At 47.1% G+C, this 21,078-nt stretch overlaps 2 protein-coding genes across 9 annotated transcripts in view; both read left to right on the top strand.

Moving 5' to 3' along the window:
- LOC135812205 (uncharacterized) overlaps window positions 1-3,364 on the top strand; it is a 28,560-nt gene extending 25,196 nt beyond the window's left edge. For 4 of the 5 annotated variants that reach the window (XM_065325538.1, XM_065325537.1, XM_065325534.1 and 1 more), the window contains exons 8-9: window positions 1,240-1,341; window positions 2,504-3,364. In XM_065325538.1, coding sequence (XP_065181610.1) covers window positions 1,240-1,341; window positions 2,504-2,523 — 122 coding nt within the window. In that variant the 3' untranslated portion in view covers window positions 2,524-3,364. The remainder of the gene's footprint in view (window positions 1-1,239; window positions 1,342-2,503) is intronic. The other variant, XM_065325539.1, reaches the window with a different exon arrangement.
- Window positions 3,365-6,524: 3,160 nt separating this feature from the next.
- On the top strand, window positions 6,525-15,093 carry LOC135812204 (probable serine/threonine-protein kinase DDB_G0278901). Of its 4 annotated transcripts, none has more exons than XM_065325531.1 (6): window positions 6,525-7,640; window positions 8,074-8,643; window positions 10,026-10,100; window positions 10,247-10,327; window positions 10,705-10,818; window positions 13,743-15,093. In XM_065325531.1, the coding sequence occupies exons 1-6, from the start codon at window positions 6,681-6,683 to the stop codon at window positions 14,640-14,642; spliced, it is 2,700 nt and encodes an 899-aa protein (XP_065181603.1). In that variant the 5' UTR covers window positions 6,525-6,680; the 3' UTR covers window positions 14,643-15,093. The 4 variants fall into 4 exon arrangements, with proteins under 4 accessions (XP_065181603.1, XP_065181602.1, XP_065181604.1 ...); XM_065325530.1 differs by having other exon boundaries at window positions 10,020-10,100; XM_065325532.1 differs by lacking the exon at window positions 10,026-10,100.
- Window positions 15,094-21,078: the final 5,985 nt, after the last annotated feature.

The following is a 21,078-nucleotide window of genomic DNA, read 5'->3' as shown; positions in this document are numbered from 1 at the left end:
TTTTCTTTTTTTGTTGGCTTTTAAATATCGTACGGTGTGTGTCCTAGTAAAAATCCAGATGTAATGAATTCATGACATGCTAACTCCATGCTATGTACCTGTTTTGTTGGATTCATCAGGCATGTGCTCCAATGTACCATCAAAGAGTGTTGTTCGATGCCTGCAAATGCCGTTAGACCCAGAAATATTGTATATATCACATGCTTTACTGGTCAAAATATTTGATTGGGGTTTCCAGTTTTTGGAATGGGCTTTTGGTTTTTTTCGCCCTCCCGCAAACCTTTTCGCGAAAAAAAGGACGTTAATCAATGAATTAACAAAGGGTGGCCTTAAGCTTCATTTAGCAAACACAGCCGTACTAATAATCAGGGAAAAAGGGCAACTGAAGTGACACTGGACAACAAGACAAAGGGGAGTAGGGGTGATGTAGTGCGGCTTATACACCAGTACGTTTCTCTTGTGGGGTGACACTCTTGTCCACCGGAACCAGCGCCACTGCCAGCAACCCTGACCTGGGTATAACTGCAAAATGCTTCTCTACTCCCAGAGTGCGGCTGATTGGGGAGGGGGCTTCGCAGGGTATATTATTATTATCATGTTGAGGTTTCCTCAAAAAACACCACCGGCCACCAGAATAGCATAGTTTTGGTGACATTAATCCACCCATACTAGTTGTCAATAGTCTATGACAGTTGTCACAGCAACGGTCGTGAACAGCGGGGATGTTTAACAATGCATTGCTTGGCCAAGCGTGCACACATGTATTCCTGTATTTGAAGAGGTGGAATGCGAAACCCGATAAATCTATTTCATCACATTTCAGAGAATGGCCAAAAGTGGATTCATTTTATGTGCGGTTTGCCTCGTGAATCCATATTTGGGTGGCAGTTTTGAAATGGTTCTAGTCAGAGTTTGAATGCGAACGTTTTCCAGGTGGTGTCCAGTGACATTTTGATAACACTGACCTGATTACACTGAGCTGAAAATCTGATTTTCTCAACTTTGGCGCACATCGGATTTTGCATATCAGTTCTTCATTTCTTACTTGTTTTGTAGCTTTGTGTTTCGTTTGTGGCATTCAGATGCGCCGGTTGTGTAACGGATTAGGGATTCTGTGCTGCCTACATCTACACATCATTCCGTCTTGTTTTTTTTGTTACATGTGGCGTGTTCATGCCACGTGATGTGTGATACGCGATCAGAGGAGTTTGATTCTCTTTCTCTGATTTCTTTCCCCAGCCACTTCAGAACACGAGTCATGTATGTTCCCAGAGTCCTGCACGCAGGACTCGCGGCCCGAGAAGCTTGGTGCCATACCCGACCAATCGGAGAACGATCCCAGTGAGTGCTTAGTCGCAGGTCTAACAACCGTAGCTACCGTATTTCCCGGAGCATAGGCCGCACATTAAATACTCAAAACTCACCCCAGTAGAAGGGGGTGCGGCTTATACTCCGATGAGCAAATTAACGGTGATAGCCAGGGTGGCTGTCTGTAATTCGTGACAAAGAGAGGGGGGGAGGGGGGGGGCAGCTTAAGCTTCATTTTTTTACTAGCAAACACAGCAATGGGTTTGCTCCCACACTGGAGCTCGCGCTATTCCGCCGACGACTTGACACTTGACTGACTCACGACTGCCATCCAGAGAACCATTCCTAAACAAAATCATCGCCGAAGTCGCAACCTCTATTTAGCAAACACAGCCGTACTAATAATCAGGGGAAGAGGACAACTGAACTGACACTGGACAACAAGACAAAGGGGAGTAGGGGTGATGTAGTGCGGCTTATTCACCAGTACGTTTCTCTTGTGGGATGACCCTCTTGTCCACCGGAGCCAACGCCACCGCCAGCACCCCTGACCTGGGTATAACTGCAAAATGCTTCTCTACTCCCAGAGTGCGGCTGATGGGGGAGGGGGCTTAGCAGGGTATAATTATTATTATCATGTTAAGGTTTCCTCAAAGAACACCACCGGCCACCAAAATAGCATAGTTTTGGTGACATTAATCCGCCCATGCTAGTTGTCAATAGTCTATGACAGTTGTCACAGCAACGGTCGTGAACAGCGGGGATGTTTAACAATGCATTGCTTGGCCAAGCGTGCCCACATGCATTGCTTGGCCAAGCGTGCACACATGCATTCCTGTATTTCAAGAGGTGGAATGCAAAACCCGATAAATATAATTATTTCATCACTTTTCGGAGAATGGCCAGAAGTGGATTCACACTTTTCGGAGAATGGCCAGAAGTGGATTCATTTTATGTGCGGTTTGCCTCGTGAATCCATATTTGGGTGGCAGTTTTGAAATGGTTCTAGTCAGAGTTTGAATGTGAACGTTTTCCAGGTGGTTTTCAGTGACATTTTGATAACACTGAGCTGATTACACCGAGCTGAAAATCTGATTTTCTCAACTTTGGCGCATGTCGGATTTTGCATCTCAGTTCTTCATTAAAAGAATTTCTTTCTTGTTTTGTTGCTTTGCGTTTCGTTTGTGGCATGCAGAGGCCAGGCCGGTTGTGTAAAGGATTAGGGAGAACAACGTTCCGGGCTCCGTTCAACCTTGCCCGATCTGCTCACTTTGTGAGCTGCTTGAACCGCTGATCTCCATGAGATCGGGCCTGATGCTGAAAACTTGTCAGCGGCGAAGGCTTGACGTTGAGAGTACTGCAAGTGCTGGTAACTACCTGCTACATTCACCTGCACTTTTTATCCCCCCCCCCCTTTTTTTAGGCCTAAGGGAAGCTCTACGACTTCAATTGTGCCACTCAGAGGATTTTTCTGCGGCGAAGGCGTGTCGTCGTGAGTGCCCCTACTGAAAGCCTACCTTCTGTATTCACCTGCATCTTTCGTTTACTTTTTCTTTTTTTTACTAAGAAGCTGTGTGGAACCTTTCCGACTGCAATTGTGCCACTAAGAGAATTAGTACAGCGCAGCTCTGCTCAGTGTTACTGTCACAGAGTACGGCCTTTTGCTCACTGCCCGTGTGTGTGCAGGCCTGCGGGGTATACCATCGTCGCATTGCTCCCCACCTTCTGATCGTTATCCTTTTGTCATTCTGATTCAACTCAACATCATATTCACTATCCCTTTACTTGAGTCTAGCCGGTACGCGGTGCCGGCAAACTTGTGTCTGGACCAAAACGGACCCAGCGACTTGATCTAGGTATTGCAAAAATAATATTGACAATAATTGTTATTTTGCTTCATAACTCGTTTCCATGTGATTTCTTGTATTTTAATAATACACTTTAAACATTCTATTACACTTTAAACATTCTATACACAACAGATTTACAGCTACGTTTGTGCTTCTTGTCTTTATGTCTCCCGTATCAACGGCTTCTCTTACCATGTCCAGCATAAGCGAACGTGTGGACTGTGTTTGTGCATGGGTGACTTGCACTTGCACTGTTGACGCTACCGCGGGAATGCATTATAATAATAATAATATAACTTTATTTAGTACCATATTTAGCATTGGATTAATCGATTGCGCATTGGTACCATATTTATTCATCATCCTCGACGAGAAAAACCTTTTTACGCGCGCATGTAGATGTAGACGAGACTAGTATTGCAAATGTGCACGGAGGACCCTCACCATGAAGCTTCACTATGGGACCGTTACTTCAATCTATCATTCTATCATTATGCTTGTACTGAAGTATGTGTGGCAGCGTTAGTGCGAACTTCTAATAGATTGTCTGCTTCACGCGCTTGTCTAGTATTAGACCAATCCCGAAAAGATTGTCTGGGTTCGAAAGGGGGCATGTCAACTGAGAGTACACTGTACAACACATACATGGCACTACCTGATCAGCATGCGGCACAGGACGATTTTGATAGTTCGCGTGTGAATGCGAGGGTAAGTACACGGTTTTCTCGTTAGTTGCATGCAAGAGAGACGATGCGACAGAAAGCAAAGCCCTTTGTAGTTTTCCTCTCTCGCACTGGTAATGGTCTGCTGTTGGAGTTGAAATGCTAAGTCATAATCCTTGTTTCGCTCTTCTGTGTAGTGTGAAGAGGTCAACGAACATGTAGAGCTCACATTGATGAAGTAGGCAAGGCTGTGAGCGCTGTGGCTCAAAGCGATAGGCCCTAAATCTTACGAGATATTTCGACTGCTATTGTTTGTTGCGAGCGCTTCGTCTTCGATGAGTCCTGCCTCTTTCCTGGCAGGTGCCCTCCTATAGGACCAACCACGAAGTGACTGTACTCATCTGCAGCCGATCAATGTTATATTGCACAAGAAGATAGCGTTTTCGCCAAGCCAGTGCCCCGCCAAAGACCATCGCCGTGTCACACCGTCGGAACGAGTTCATGATGAGAAACATCATTCGCGCGAGCGTGATGAAGAACTATTTCGAAAGACAACATAGTCTTTACCCCCGAGACGACAACTATGTGCACGTCCTGCAAGGGGAGAATGTCACCAGCGACATCAACGAAGACGACGGCAGTATTTCGGAAACCTGGAGTCAGCGGAGGTCGTCAAGCTCCTCCGCGATCCGTACATGTACTAGATCTACAGTATGGGTGACATGTCGACACGAGCGTGCGGAAACACAGCATACACTGTAGTAATGTTGCGAGAGTTTGCGGAAGAAGTCCAAGTCGGGAAATCCATCAGCTCCAAAAGCTACCTGTAGGTGGGCGATGAGACTCCAGCTTCAGACTACAACAGTCAGGACTTGTAAATAGTTGAACTTTGTGAAGCAGCAGATCGAGAAGTTAGCTGAAATCGTAGCTGTTGCAGTATGTCGGCGCTATGTAGCTTGCATTTTTTACGGAGAGTCGATCGCCACGCGAATAGTTCTCTCCTCACCGAGAGCTATCTGGCCTCCAAACTCCGTCAGGGTCTGCCTAAGGTACCGAAGGTCCTTTGACTAGCTGCTGGCAGGACTCCATCAAATCCTTTAGCTTCAGCTCGGCGAGCAAAAGTCTCTCTCTCCTCCGCCATGAGCTGACACACACAAACTGAATACAAAACGATGCACTTCACACGTGCTGGCTTGCACGCGTGCCCCCTTTCACGAACCCAGACAATCTTTTCGGGATTGGTCTATTCTAGCGCCATCTGTATGCAGGTCCCAACAGCACTGTGCGTTTCTTGATCACCTTTAGAACTTTTGACACCTTCAACTTCTTTGGTTATGCCACTTTTCTATGTAGAAAGTGCGCAATTGCGCCAGCAATTGCGCCTCTTTACCCTACTAATATACTCATTCCTTTACCTGCCATTCATTCGTTATCTACCTCCACTGAGGATCTCCTAACGAGCGAAGCAGCTGTCTGGAGGATGTGGAACATCTACCCAAGAACGAACATTGTCGCTTTGGAGTGGTGTTGTAATTATATCTCTATCTCTAATAATATCTCCTGACATGCAAACGTACATACCGTCGGGGCCGAAAACACCACCCTTACGTTGCCTCGTGAGTCGTGTTTTCGTGTTGTTCTGTGTGCTCGACTGCTCGTTGTATCATTTCGAGCTACAGCATCTATGACTCGATCATTGAGTGTGCCGGAGGTCTCAATGCACGGGGAAGATCATGCTCGGTTTGACTGATCATTTGGCAAACCGTAAAAATATCCATGCTCTCAAGCTAAACCCACATCCCTGAACAGGGGATTTTTGCCGAATATTGGTAACAGCCATTGCGTATTGTGAGCCTTTGACTGACTGCCACCGGTCAGTTACTGTGAGTGTCCATATCCTCACAGTTGCCAACTGGAGAGTAGAGTGTGCGGACCACTGAAGTACTAGTAGTAGTAGAGCTCTGCTGATAAAGGTCATCGTGTGACGGGTTAGTAGAGTCTACCAGACGTCCCGGGTGCATCAGGTGACTATTGAGTGTTATCACTCCCTTAGTATTGACTCACATAGATTTTGCCATACCTAAGTAGTCAAATATTCCTGCATATTTCACTCCTTAGGGCTATATTGACCGCTTATATTTGACTCCTTTTTAGCGATTGAACACATGCTTTGGTCAGTCGTGATAAATCTAATATTGACTTCGTACTTGGTCAGTATAGGAAATAAAAGACCTCGTAAAAGACCTCGACTTCGCCCCGGTCTTTTACTCGGCTTTTATTTCCTATTGACCTCGTAGATCTACTCAGTCAATATCAGATACATACCGAAGTAAGCAGGGAGTCGTAAAAACAAGTCCCTGGTATTGCGTGTAGAGCGAGTTCGCATGACCATGACCATGATGACTGATGAGGCATGATGACATCCACTGGCTATCACGAGATTTCGCCATGGCTATAAAAATTTTATTATTGTCAATGTCAATGCATAGGCTAGCTAGCTACACACATGTGCATGATGTATCACGAGGTTCAACCATGGCGGGAATCATAGCTAACAAAGGTCAAAAATGGTGACGCCCGCTGAAACGGACAACATGAAGACTTCGCATACACTACTCGTAGTATCGGCTTTCGCTTCACGCCTATCTACCCTACATGACGTAGATCTACTACTAGCGCTACACAATCGTTCTGATAGATTTGTGCTTAGCGGACTACGGTCGGTCAACAACAACTGAACTAGAATATCAGTATCAGTTACGGAGTTTGTAAACCAATTGCCCACTTCGACACGTCTCGACTTCATTGTCCTTCGTTCTTGTTGATTCAGTGAGTACAATGTTCATGTTGCTCTAGCGTTATGGAGCTGGAAGCTTTGCCATTGATGAGAGAGTTAGGCCTGACAAATCAGGATATTGTTTTCTTGGGAGAAGTGCGAGTGAGGCAAGAAGATGAACTTGGTCGTGGCTCCGATGCACTCGTGTACCGGCTGAACTGGCAGGGAATAGATATCGCCCTGAAGGTTCTGCATCCCATTTTGATTGAGCCTGGTGTTCTGGACCGGGAGAGGAAAATCCGTTCATTCGGCCAAGAGGTATTCCGTCTCAGTCGCATCCACCACCCCAACCTATGTCAATTGCTGGGCATTGCCAGGGTTGGGCGAAACGCTGCTCTCGCGTTGGAGTTGCTGACTTCGACGTTGGAAGAGTTGAGTATTGGTGAGGGTCGGGAGGATGGCTTGAAGTTGATCGGCTACCTCTGCGACACGTCGGCTGGTATCAGATACCTGCACGTTCGTGGTATAATCCACCGGGACCTCGCACCGAAGAATGTGATGATCAAGAACGGAGTCGCAAAGGTATGCGATTTTGGTGTGGCGAAATTCGTACGTTTGGCATCCCCTCGTCAACAGCAGCACCAGGTGCAGGCGGCTCGAATGGACATGACCCGTTGCCCCGGAACGCTGGTTTTTATGCCACCGGAGGCTATGGTAGAGGAACCAGACTATGATCGTCCGCTGGATATCTTCTCGTTGGGAGTTACGCTACTGGCTGTTATCACTGGTGTTATGCCTGGGATCGACCTGATCAATGCCCCGTCCATTGTAATCGTCCGCGACACCGCCAGTGGACGGGAAACGACGCAGGTGGTGGCGGAGACAAGACGGCGTGCTGCTTATCTGCGGCGACTGGCAGATGACCACCCACTGAAGCCGCTAGCAGTTCGCTGCCACTCCAATGAACCGAGCGAGCGACCGACCGCCGAGGAAGTACACGAGGAGATGAAGCGAGTGTTGCAGCTATTCACCAGCCTTTCGTCGGTACGTAGTTTGTTGAAAGGGTTTTTAGTGGCATTTCCAAATGTCTTCTTCAGTGTGACTATTTCGTACGTACCTATTTTGCGGTGTATCGAAAGGAGTCACACTCATGTATTGCCTTTCGTAGACTAGTGCATACGTGTTGTGCTAGGGTCATTCCGTGTCAATTCCGGTTCGATTTCCAGCTTAAGCTTGTATATCAACTCAATTGCTAAGTGCATTTTAAGCTCTGCATTGTGCGAGAACAATATTCCATGGATTGCCAGTTGCTTTCTTGCTAGATATATACGGATACTTCATTATGACTGTTTTTCTTCCATATGCCTACGTCATGACTGTATATCTGTTGATGTGCATTTCCTCTGTGTGGTGTTGGTGTGCTGGTATGGTGTGTGTGGTGACGCTGTATTGCCTCAACCCCGTCTGTTCACTGCAGCCTCATCCTTCCAATGTACCACCGGCTGTTGTACGTCGACTGGACTCTATCTCCGAACAGCTAGCCGAGCAAGCTACGTCCATCACCGCGCTGTCCGCGCGGAGTGATACGCTAGAGGAACAGCTCACAGCGGCCATTACCAACAACCAGACCACGACACCACAACAACTGATGGAAACACAACAACAACTTGCAACGGCCATTACAAACAACCAGGCAACGACACACCAACAACTTACGATCATCACCAACAACCAGACAGCGACACAACAACAACTGACTGCCACGCAGCAACAACTGACTGCTACTCAACAAGAAGTATCCACTTTACGCAACGAACAAACCACCACTAGACACCAAGTACAAGCTCTGACCGACCGGCTGAATGGTACAAACGACCGGCTCGACCACCAGACAACCACACTGACTGACCAACTCAGTGATACAAACCAACGGCTCCATCAACAAACAACCACACTGACACAGACTTCCCTACAAATCTCTTCACTGCGTGACCAAGTTTCTTGTGTCTCTGACCAGCTGTCAAGGTTGTCTGCTTCAACCCATCAGGTAAGTGTTTATTCCAGGAAAAAGACCGCTAGTTCATCAATATCAGATTAGCTGTTCATCCTGAATTACAATTTTGAACCGTTTAGAAATTAGAAACTGGTTGCAGCTGTGTCCCATGTTTCCGATGTTTCCGATTCTTCAAACTCATGTGGACCCGTACGATTTTGCAGTGTTGTTGTGGACTTTTCTTTTACTTCGCAAGGCCAAACAGGCAATGGTGTCAAATTCTATGAAAGCGAATTTCAAAGCGGGAGAGAGCAAGCGAGCGACGGAGAGAGCGAGCGAGCGACGGAGAGAGCGAGCGAGCGACGGAGAGAGAGAGCGAGCGACGGAGAGAGAGAGAGAGAGAGAGAGAGAGAGAGAGAGAGAGAGAGAGAGAGAGAGAGAGAGAGAGAGAGGGAGAGAGAGAGGGAGAGGGAGAGGGAGAGGGAGAGGGAGAGGGAGAGGGAGAGGGAGAGGGAGAGGGAGAGGGAGAGAGGGAGAGGGAGAGAGGGAGAGAGGGAGAGAGGGAGAGAGGGAGAGAGGGAGAGAGGGAGAGAGGGAGAGAGGGAGAGAGGGAGAGAGGGAGAGAGGGAGAGAGGGAGAGAGAGAGAGAGAGAGAGAGAGAGAGAGAGAGAGAGAGAGAGGAGAGGGAGAGGGAGAGGGAGAGGGAGAGGGAGAGGGAGAGGGAGAGGGAGAGGGAGGGAGAGGGAGAGGGAGAGGGAGAGAGAGAGAGAGAGAGAGAGAGACAGCCAGACAGACAGACAGACAGAAAGAGATAAGGGGGGGGGGGGAGATACAGAGCAATAAATCCTATAGTAAGATGGTAGCCCTTTATGGAGTCACTGTAGACCATAGATGGGTGAAGGCTCCTAGCGGATGATGATGTTTGTACAGTGGACACCAAACGAAACGTGATGGCATGCTGGACCTCTTTTGGAAGATAAGGATATCAGACAACTGCAATCTGTGCCAGCAATCAAGTTTATAATAATTACGGGCTTGCCCACAGCGTACTGAACTTTTCTGTAACGTGACTTGTCAGAAATTGACGTACGACCAACTGCTGGGGTTGATGCTTTTGTGTTCGTGCATACGAGTGTGTGCATGTGTGTGCATGCATGTGTGTGCTTGCATGTGTGTGCATGCATGTGTGTGCTTGCATGTGTGTGCTTGGCTGCTTGTGTGTGCACACACTTGCATACAGTACTCGCACGATTAGTGCCCCTGGGGCGTACTTTTTTCAATGACCATCACAGTATTCAAGGGAGGGCTCTATTTTTTCACCGGCTCTCAGAGACTGGGGCACTATTTGAGCTAGGGCACTGTTCAAGAGAGGGCTCTATTCGGCGTGAGGACGGTGTTCGTGCCTGTGTATGTGTGTGTGTTTTTGTTAGCTGCAGGTATCCGCTCCAAGGCCTGCCACTGTACCAGGCGGCCGGTCAGGTTCTGCCACTGCCTCTGCTACAACCGCTAGGGTAAGTTGAGCAACATCGTTGTCTTTATTTATTTTATAATAAAAACTGTAATGCCAGTTTTAAAATAGGGCGATTTAACGGCCAATGCTTGGACACCGGCTTGGACATGTGTCTGTGTATGTGTGTGTGTGTGTTTTTTTGGTTAGCTGCAGGTATCCGCTCCAAGTCCTGCCACTGTACCAGGCGGCCGGTCAGGTTCTGCCACGGCCTCTGCTACAACCGCTAGGGTAAGTTGGGCAACATTGTTGGCGATAATAATTATTAGAGGAAAGTTAAATCCTCCCCACACCGAAGCTCATGTTTTTACACCGACTTGACTGAACACTTGAGAGACTGAAAAATTTGAACAAAAGCACACAAGAAATCAATCATAATTTCGTCTCGCCAAACTTGCAAGAAGGCATCAATCCTGGCTCAACAAGCAGTGTTTGGAGATTTCGTCCTCCGTCAAGAAACAGTTTTAGGGTCAAGTCAGGTCGGTGAGAACCTCCGGTGTGGGGAGAAACCAATTTTCCAGTGAAATTATTGCCAAAATTGCTACCACTACCTAGTATGTACAGATACCAGTACAAATTCCTATGATTGTGTATCTCGGCTGTTTTAGGCGAAAGCTACAGCAGCTGCAAGCACAACCGAATCAGCCGTTGGTAGAGGATATCATCTCTTACCTGCTATGCCAACACCAACTCAGCTTGCAAACATCAAGAAACGCAGAGAGGTACGATTGGATAAGACCATTATGCTTTTATCACGTAGTAGTAGTAGTAACAAGTCCAGACAAGGTTGATTACCAGATATTATAGAAACTGTCTTGTTAGTACATACCCTTCCCTCTCCCCGGGGCCAATACCAAAGATATCCCCCAAAATAAAGAAATTGACGTATTTTGTGTATATTTATTAATTTTATTTCGATTCTGCGGCCAATTTGTTTTATCCATTATTAATAAGTGGTGGTCAGATGCCTACATGGGTATTGAGCACTCTTCGGACAGTGAAGCACACCACTTGATTACGTTATGAAGTCAGATGGTGATCCAAGGAAAATATTAAATTGAAACAAGGACGGTCAAAACCTGGTTTACTTCGTGGACTCTAACGCATAACTTGTGCCCCACCGTTTTCCTGACTATCTGTTCGGGCGTGTATCTCAGTCTGTAATAAGTAAACAAGCATTTCTGAAACAGCAGTTTTAGAAACGCTTGTTTACTTATTTTAGACGGAGATACACGCCCAATCAGATACCTATTCTGAACACTGTGCTGGCAAATACTTCCTCCGTATACAAAATATCGTGGCTTTTTTCAACGGTGTTTTTGAGCAAGAAACTGCTCAACCAACCGCACCAAAGGCTGGCATCGTCAACCCACAATCATGTCGAGGTAAGTTTGGTTGATCCCGAACAGATTCTCCTCGGAAGCCATGCGTGTGAGGACGTTGCCGACTGGAACTCACGAGTCAAGTGAAAAAAACTACCACTTACTTGCTGTAGAGTCGAAATTGACACAGTGACGAAGTGGAGCTAGCTAGCGGCTAGAACACGGAGTCACGCGGCACTTGCTGCCCTGAAGCTGGCCAGGCGCGTACTTACGGTGCACGGCCCCATACGCAGCGTGAAAACAAAAAGCTGTTCCGCTCGCACGGTAAGATGAAACGTTTCAGTCGTCATGCAACAAGCGCAGACTCCGGATTGGAACGTCGACGACCTGGCTTTCTTCGTCTCTCTCCAGTAAGACATCTCGTTGTCGCCAAGGGGAATCGCAGGGACCTCCTTGAAGCCTTTGTAGAATGATGGAAGGAGTATCCTGCCGAGAAAATGCCAAGCGTGTGGATGTGCTTGTACGACTCGTTTCACGGCATATGGGAGGTCGCAGGTTGGAAAGACTGAATTTAGTCGACACCGATTTGTACACAGCTCTGGAGATGAAGGGCACGTAACCAAAGTCCCGCGCCGGATCATCACTGCAGCTGACGAGAAGTTGAACCAAATGCTAGTGGAAGCAGCAATTGTTGGCGATGCGGAGTCACCGACGTCAGGTGACAATGACACGAGCGAGGAACTCAATCTCATTCATCTGAGTTGCTTTCTTTCTTAGTATATACAGGCTAGACAATGGCACGAGTGTTATTCCAAGTCAAACGGAACAACTCCAGAGCTGTGCGCAGCCTTTAAAGGGGAAGTTAAGGCAAAAATCAAAATTTCACCAGTTGTAGTCTTCGGGGTGCTAAGTCGAATGGTCTTGGTCCGAGAAGGCTGAGACGCTCCCTTCCTACTTGAATCCCAATCGAACTCGCGCACTTCCACCGAAACTGGGTGACTGCGCCCTACTAGATGGGGATTTTGTTATGCAAGATGTCACTAAAAGCGCCATTTCTTTCTTATAAAAGCACGGATGACTGCGATTGGCACATATGTTGTAGTCTTTTGGACGCTGAGTCGACAGGTTTTGGTCCGAAAAGGCTGCGATGCAGCGTTCGGCCCTTATTCCCAATCGAACGTTGTTGAACAAGCGGTCACGTGCTCCTGGGTGCCCAAATCACCTGGTCACCACGCCAGCAGGCGACAACTTTCACACCATGGTTCAACTCGAGTTCAACTCGAGTGACAGGAGTGCACCCAAAAAAGGTCAAACAGGCTAGTAAGTTGTACCCTGCAGGCACGGTGACCTCGACCAGGTGACTGGTGTACGCAGGAGCACGTGACCGCTTGTTCAACCATGTTTGATTGGGAATAAAGGAGGAACGCTGCATCGCAGCCTTTTCGGACCAAAACCAGTCGACTCAGCGTCCAAAAGACTACAACATATGGGCCAATCGCAGTCATCCGTGCTTTTATAAGAACGAAATGGCGCTTTTAGTGACATTTTGCATACAAATCCCCATCTAGTTCCCGTTTTCTTTTTTCCGTGCTTCATGTTGTTTTCTGCCTTGACGTCAGCATCTTCCATATTTGATTTCTGTTTACCACCACTCAGCATAAGCGAAATCATCAATCATTTTAATTGACGATGACGCGAAAATGCAAATAATAATAATAAGTAGGGCGCAGTCACCCAGTTTCGGTGGAAGTGCGCGAGTTCGATTGGGATTCAAGTAGGAAGGGAGCGTCTCAGCTTTCTCGAACCAAGACCATTCGACTCAGCACCCCGAAGACTAATAATAATAAACACAGCTCGCATCTTCCCTGAACCTGTTAGACTGGAGCAGAGTCGACGCATCTGTCACCAGTGTCAAGCCAAGTTAGTCTATCTCCTGCAGCTTGGACTTCCCCTTTAAAAATGTCACGAAGTTTTTGTATACTGAGGAAGTGTTAAGAAGGCAATAAGTATAAAGTATGATAATTCGACGCTAAAATAAAGTTATACAGTATGGTATAATTCGTATCTAAAGAAGAAAACTGTCAAACTATTTAATATCATTCTGAAGACAAAAAAACACATAGCTAGAATATGTTCTTTATATCATTCGCAATTGTGTACAATCATGTTCCATTATGTCAATTTGTGCCCATTTCTGTGCATGCCTTTCCACGTGTGTGTGTGTGTGTGTGTGTGTGTGTGTGCGTGCGCGTGTGTGCGTATCTGCATGCTTATGTCTGTATGTGCATTTATTGTCCGGTGCGTGTTTTTGTAATTATATGCAGTGGCAAAAGTTAGAAGTACGGCAGCATGGCAAACATGCCCTAGTAGCTACGTACAGTGACAAACTGGTTGCCGTGTGGTCTGATGGTGTGGACGTCACAAAGATCATGGAGACAACAGACCTGCAGACATGGCGCAGTATTGACCTACCACGTGAATACAGTAAGCTGGCTGTCCCATCACTGGCATCCCATGGTGGTATGCTGTACATGCACTGTACCACACTCCCCAAGAGCACCACCAGGGGTGTGCGCTCTATTCTGCAGTACTGCGACACACCAGATAACGGTGATGGCAGCCGCGGTGGTGGTGGTCGTCGTCGTCAATGGGCCAAAGTTACGGACGTCCCGTCGCACTGTAGCCATACCTGGTGTACTCTACATGCATGTGATGATGCTATTTCTCTATATGGTGGCAAGCATCGTGGAACAAAGCACAAACATGTTAGTACCTACTCGAAGTGTTCTCTAGCTAGCAAGCAGTGGAGCTCTTCTTCATCATCCAATACTAGCCTAGTATTACCTTCATTGCCACTACCATGCTACAGTGCATCACTTGTCACATTCCCTGATTCACTGTACTTAGTTGGTGGCGATACAGGTTGTTTCTTCCAACACCATGATGGTAGGTGGGTTTCCACCAGTCCACCGGATGGTGTTGAGCTGAAGTTTAGTGCAGCATGCGCGCTGTCTGAGCATAGCATGGTTATTTGCCCACGCACTCCTGCTGCTGAGTGTGTTGTACATGATATTCTATCTGGTCAGAGCTATCCACTACCCGCTATCCCTGCGGTGAGTAGGTGCACTCCATCTCTCATACTTTTTGGCAGTACCCTGGTACGCAGTGTAGCTGGTTTTGGCAGTTGTCCTGCTGCTCTGTACACACTGGATATGAGTGTGTGAGTGTAGTAGGTTACTAACTACAGTCAATCACTGATGATAACTACAGTATGCAAACTGTACTGCTTTTCACTTTCTTTCTGATTATCAGAAATTTAAAATCTTTGTTTTCACATCACCGTCTGGCCGTCAAGTAATTGTCTAGGTTTATTCTGCCTCATCCCCTGTAACATATACCCAGATCTTTGTCCGTGAATATCACTCTTACCTGTACATAAAAACTCATGTCCCAACTCAATCTGCGCCGGACAGAACTGTTTCGTCTTTCATACTCATTATTTATTTTTATGTCTCTTTTTTTAAACTCTCTTTTATTATAAATTCTACTTATACCTTTAAGTAGAAAAGGGTTTTTCCCTGAACTTTTTCTTTCAGGAAATATTCTTTCACAATGCCATACCCGCCCTTTTCTTGATGCCTCCGCAGCGGCCATGTGAATTTGGAGCTGATAACTTTTGTTGATTTTGTGTGTATGCGTGTACGCTTTGGGGGAAGGGGTCCGGGAGAAGGGGGTGCCTTCGCACCATGCATGGTATCCATGATTGGAGTGCAATACATGTATGTTCAAGAGGCTCAGTGTTCAATAAGCACCAGATACTGATGCTTGTCTGCATGTTTGTACTTTGCATATCGTATCTCCATAACATTGCCATGCCTGGTTTCTTCTGTGGACGAGAGAGAGAAAGAGAGACAGAGAAAAGGGGAAAAAACAAACACAATACCCAGTGCGGTAGACGGCAAGCTGTTTCGGCCATGAATGCCTCATCAGTACCGCTACAGTGTATGAGCACTATGTAAGCCGAGCTACCAGCCATGGTGCAAAGGAGGCACCACAGGCATTAAGATAGTCCCTTACTACTAAGTTACTACTAGTACTCTAGCGCCAGAGTGCTCTACCTAGTACGAAAAGTAGCCGGCAAAGCGTATTACGGTAATGCAGCAGTGCTACAGTCCATTCATCGGAAACTGGCCCGCTGGCTTTTGAAAGTCGGATTTGGGCCGAATTGAGGATCAAAAACCCACTTTAAATCTCAAAAATCTGGGTTTTGGATCTGCTTCTCCATACATTTTGCCATGGTATACCTGTCCTAATTTTGTAAAACCTGGCTGAATTTCTATTTCCCTGTTCTTGGACTTTTCTGGCCTCAAATGTGGCAAGGAGTAATTGCACGGGTCACACCCTGTAGGATGTACTGTTGTTTTCACGATATCTACAACTATGTGAGAGAGACACCAAAAAGTTAGTGTGCCAGTTTCCAATGAATGGACTGTAGAGCAGCCCGCCGAGAGTGCTCAACAAGACGAATGTCGAGGAGCATAATACCCAATGCTGTAGACAGCAAGCTGTCTCAGGCAGAAAGGCCTCATCAGTACGGCTAAAAAAATACAATAAAGAGAGAGGAGGCTTGTAGCCGCTTTTAGTTATAATGAAGTATGCGGTTAAGAGCAGACCTGCCCTTTCTCGATCACTCTCCAATCATTGAACTTGTTTTTTAAAGATTACGTTTTGGTTTGGTTTGGTTTGGTTTGGTTTGGTTTGGTTTGGTTTGGTTTGGTTTGGTTTGGTTTGGTTTGGATTTATTATTTCAGTTCGTTGTCTGAACAGTAAGTAAAGTAAGTAAATTATCGTGTCCGTTCCCGAAGGGAACTCACACTGAACACTGAACAGTACAAAGTACAAATATCAAAAGGGACGAAGGAAAAGAGAAAGTGAAACAGACGTTCATGTTTTCAGGACTGCATATGCACGCGTGACGGTGGAGGCAGCTTATGAGGAGACGGTAGCGGAAAAGGCATTCTGGCCTGACATGCTTTTCTCCACCATCCGACCCTGGCGCTTCAAAAGTGACAGCTTTGGCACCGGCACAAACAATGCCGCAACAACTAGGGAATGATGGCCATTTCCCACCTCAATCCACTGGCTCGGCCATACTACCCACATTGCCAGGAAAAGCTAAACTTGTTCTCCATCAACTGCCGTTCCGTTCTCAACAAATCCGCATAATTGTCGGCTATTGCTGAGATCCACAGACTCGACATTATCTGCCTCAGTGAAACCTGGTTAGCTCCAAGTGTCGCCCTTAGCATCTCCGGATACACCACCTTTCGGCGTGATCGACCTCCTGACGAAACCAAGTCTAGTACTGCCTCGAGGGGATATGGTGGAGTCGCTATTCTCGTTCGTGATCATCGTTTCAGTTGTATCCAACTTCGCTACGACCTTAGTTGCCCTACCTGTGAAAAGGTGTGGGTGGAGCTTAAACCTTGTTCCGGCTCCCCAAAGCCTATTATTGTCTGCAGAGTCTATGGTCTACCCTCTGCCAAAAGCACAGAGATAAATCACTTCTGCAACATGCTCACGGATGCCCTGGTCACTATCCCGATGTCCTCGTACCACGTCATACTGACTGGAGGCTTCAACTGTAAGCACCAGCACTGGTGCTCAACTGATTTAACATGCCCTGCGGGAGCTGCGCTCTACCGCCACCTCACCTGCTTCTGACTAGACCAGCTTGTGAATACCCCAACACACAGCACCTGCAGAGACCCAGTCGTCCTAAGACCTTCTCTACGTCAACAACTCCCAGCTTGCAACGGATATTAGCACGACTTGTGCTCTTGGATCCTCGGATCATCTGACAGTGTCATGTTGGCTCAATCTCTCACCATCACCTGGCCGACATCTGCAGCAGACACCACGCAAACATTTCCCTTACCGCTACCGTCATGTCCCCTCCCACTGCTGGGACTCTCTTAATTCTGATCTCTCTCATTGTGACTGGTCATTTCTACCCCCAGGCAACTCCCCAACTGTTGACGACGCAGTCGATCGATTTTCAATCATCCTGGAGCAAACCTTCCAGCACCACCTTGCTGATTTTTTCACCCATTCTTGTCGGTCATACGCACGGACATCGTCTGTGACATCCAATCCACCTTGGGTGTCGACTGTCCTCGTATCTGCGGGGAAACGTAAACGAGACCTCTTCAGTTTCAGCCGAAAATTTCAGACACCTGCCAACCTGGAGGCCTACCGAGTGCAACGCAACTTTGTCAAATACCTCTCCAGTAAAACCTGCCGCTCTTACATCAGCTCCATCTCTGCAACAATCTCATCACCCAATCGTCCTTTCTCTCTATCAGTTCATTCGCATCGAGCGTCCCAGTGTCTCTCGCGCCCCCAACCAGTGCTTGATTGATCCTGATGGCAACCGTCAGCCTGAGGCAAAGTCCATTGCGAACACTCTCAACAAACAGTTTGTCTCCTCCGGCCTTCCCGACGATCCGAACTGGGTTATCCCGCCCCTGAACCCAGCTCCTGAGCTGCGCGCTCCACTTCTGGACGTCTTTACAACAACTGGTGTGGTCCGCAAACAACTTCAACGTCTAAAGAGCTGCAAGTCTCCTGGAAAAGACGGTATACCAAATGAAATCCTTAAACTGCTGGTGCCTTCCTTGTCTTATCTCCTGTGCTTGCTCTTCAACTTGTCCTATAGTGCAGGAGTCTTCCCATCTGCGTGGAAATCTGCTATTGTTGTCCCGATATTTAAGAAAGGACAACACTACCAAGCTGTTAATTACAGGCCCATCTCCCTCCTACCAACTATATCCAAGGTATGTGAACGCATCTTCTATGAAGCTCTCTACCACCATGTTACCGCTGCCCTCTCCTCTGCACAATCCGGCTTCTGTCGTGGCGATTCAACTACTTTGCAATTGACACGCTTAATCCAGGATATTTACGGACATCGTAACCTGAAGAAGCATGTAGGTCTTGTCTTTTTTGATCTATCAAAAGCGTTCGATACAGTCTGGCATCGAGGCCTACTTGCTAAGCTCGAGTCCATTTTTCTAGTACGTGGTACAGCTCTGCAGTGGCTGTCGTCATATTTGTCGTCCCGTCATCAAACTGTCCGTGTCTCTGCTTCCTTGTCCGATTCTTTACCTGTAGTGTCTGGTGTTCCACAGGGGTCCCATACTGGGTCCACTCCTTTTTCTAACTTATGTAAACGATCTGCCCTCTCTAGTACCAGACGTCAGCCTTTTGCTGACGACACTGCACTGTTGTACTCTGACAGCTGGCCGTCCAACCTCCTTACCTCCATGCAGACCGGCATTAACTCCACGATAACATGGATGGAAGCTTGGAAGCTAAGGCCTAACAACGCGAACACCGAAGCCATGTTCATCAGCCCATCGCCGCCCACTCGGCCGTTGCACTTTCCAGGAGCCAATGCTAGCATCAATATTGTTCAGCAACACAAACACAGTGGTGTTATAATCGACAGCCACATGTCCTGGTCCCCACAGGTCCAGTCAGTATGCAAGCGAGCTAGTTCCTCCCTTGGCATGCTGCAAGCTCACTGCCAACGTAAAAAAAATTAAATGACCATTGCCGAAAATTGTTCTTTACGTCGTATATTCTACCTTTATTTGATTATTAGAGAGGTTTTGCATTCCGAATTTCGGAATGTTTTTCGACTGTGCTTTTCCGAAAAAAGTGCGTGCCGAAAAACGTGATACAGCGTGGTGCGGCCTGTCTCAGGCTCTTGTTCAAACTCTGGAAATACACCAGCGTCTGCTTTTAAAAATCCAGTCTCAGTCTCGCAAAGATCAAACATTCTCCTCCCAACGTCTCTACAGTTTAGCTTCAGTATCTCCCCTATTAGAGCGACACTAGCAACATCTTTGCATCCTTGTACACATGATCTTATTAGACCTGGTTCCCAAACACTTTGCTAAGTATAACTGGTTTGTGTCCACCAGATCAACACGTAATTCCTTCTCATTACCCTGGGTCAACACCTCCCTGTTTCTGAAATCTCCTATCCTCTCCGCGTACACTCACTGGTCTGCCCTGCCAGCTAGCCTTAAAACATGCACAGAATTAAAGAGTTCAAGCTCCAGCTTCTTCGTCCTAAATAATCCCACCATTCTCGTCATGCATCTCCTTGCAGTACTCTCTTTTGTTTCTCTCCTTATTATTTAGTTCGCCGTGGTTGGCTACCACCCGACTTCTCATACATATTGGCAGTCTACGACAAGCCAGGAGATGTTGAATAAATTTATTATTTATTATAAGCACTATTGCGATGTAAGCGGGGATGCCTACTTCACTTGTGCCATTCAGGAAGATGATAAAGAGAAAGACAAACAGAAAGCTCAGAATCTTGAGGAACAATGCTGTAGAGCAGAATAGCTGTAACCGATTGGATGCACTACAGAAAGTCGAAAATTATTAGTTCATTGATAAAAGCTGGTGTGTTGTCTCGTCATTTCTGACTACAGTGGTCCCTCTATAATCCGGCACCATTTGTGCCACGAAAATCTGCTGGATAAGGGAGGGTGCTGGATTAGCAAATCTGATGTACTGTTGCAATGTACATGAAGAGGACATTTTGGCTACTGAAAATTGTGCTGGTTTATCGAGGGTGCTGGATTATAAAGTGCCGGATTAGAGAGGGACGACTGTATTCGGTCTGGAGAGGTTTGAACAGTTTAATTCTAGCAAGTTGCCTTCAGGGTGCGCCAGCCTTTTCTGTCTTGGGCTCTGGTGCGCCAGGTCTCAAGATCGGTCTGCGTCCGAGTGGGGACACCATGGTTGGTCAGGTCGGCGATGACGGTGGTCGCAAGCAGGGAGTCGTGAAATACCAGTATTTTACGACTCCCTGGTCGCAAGGGCCTAGGGTGGTACGCGGCCGGCCGCGGAAGCGTTGTGCAGCTGGATCACTGCCACTGGCCCGGCGGAAGTACGCACCCATAGCGAGTTGTGCCGGGGTGTCGACTGGTGAGCGCAGAGTAGTGCCTGCACGGATTTCTTGCGATTTATCTTTCGTTCCGCGATTTCGTAATTCTGTACATTTCTCAAGCTTCTGCGCGGCAACATTTTGTTTACAGGATGTAGCCTTTATCACGTTGCCATTGTCGGCTACGTAGAGTACCATGCTACGCATGACCCTCGGAAGGTTGCGCAGATGTACCACTTCCTGCGAACTCTGCTACATGCTTATGTACTCTACCATATTATTTGTATACATGTGTTTTGTTGTTGTTCCACCAAGTATCCTTTACGAGGATCTAGCTCTGCCATTGAAAGTCGGCTCAGGCTTTCTTCTTCTTGCTTTTTCCACTTCTGGACTTCTGGCAGTAGTTTGTGGTTTGTCTCTGCACGTAGAATTCTTCCCTCGTTAGACTGTCTCCTTGCCATTTCCTGTGCGCAATATACCGATTCTCACTGACTCGATACTGGGAGTTAATTGGTTAAAAGAACATAACCATTGTCTGCTGTACGCGTGATTAGAGGCACGTTTCCAAACCCTCTAAATTGGTGACCCTGAACGTTCTTCAGTCTCCCGAGCCTTCGTCGAGTCTGTTTCACAATGTCTATACCGCTGGACGTTAGTTCGTCGCCGTTATTCCAGCCAGCGCCCACCACCGG

The sequence above is a fragment of the Sycon ciliatum genome, chromosome 3, assembly GCF_964019385.1.
Source record: "Sycon ciliatum chromosome 3, ocSycCili1.1, whole genome shotgun sequence".
Taxonomy (NCBI): Eukaryota; Metazoa; Porifera; class Calcarea; order Leucosolenida; family Sycettidae; genus Sycon; species Sycon ciliatum.
Note: the sequence above shows the minus strand (reverse complement) of the source record. Positions and strands in the feature narration are given on the sequence as shown.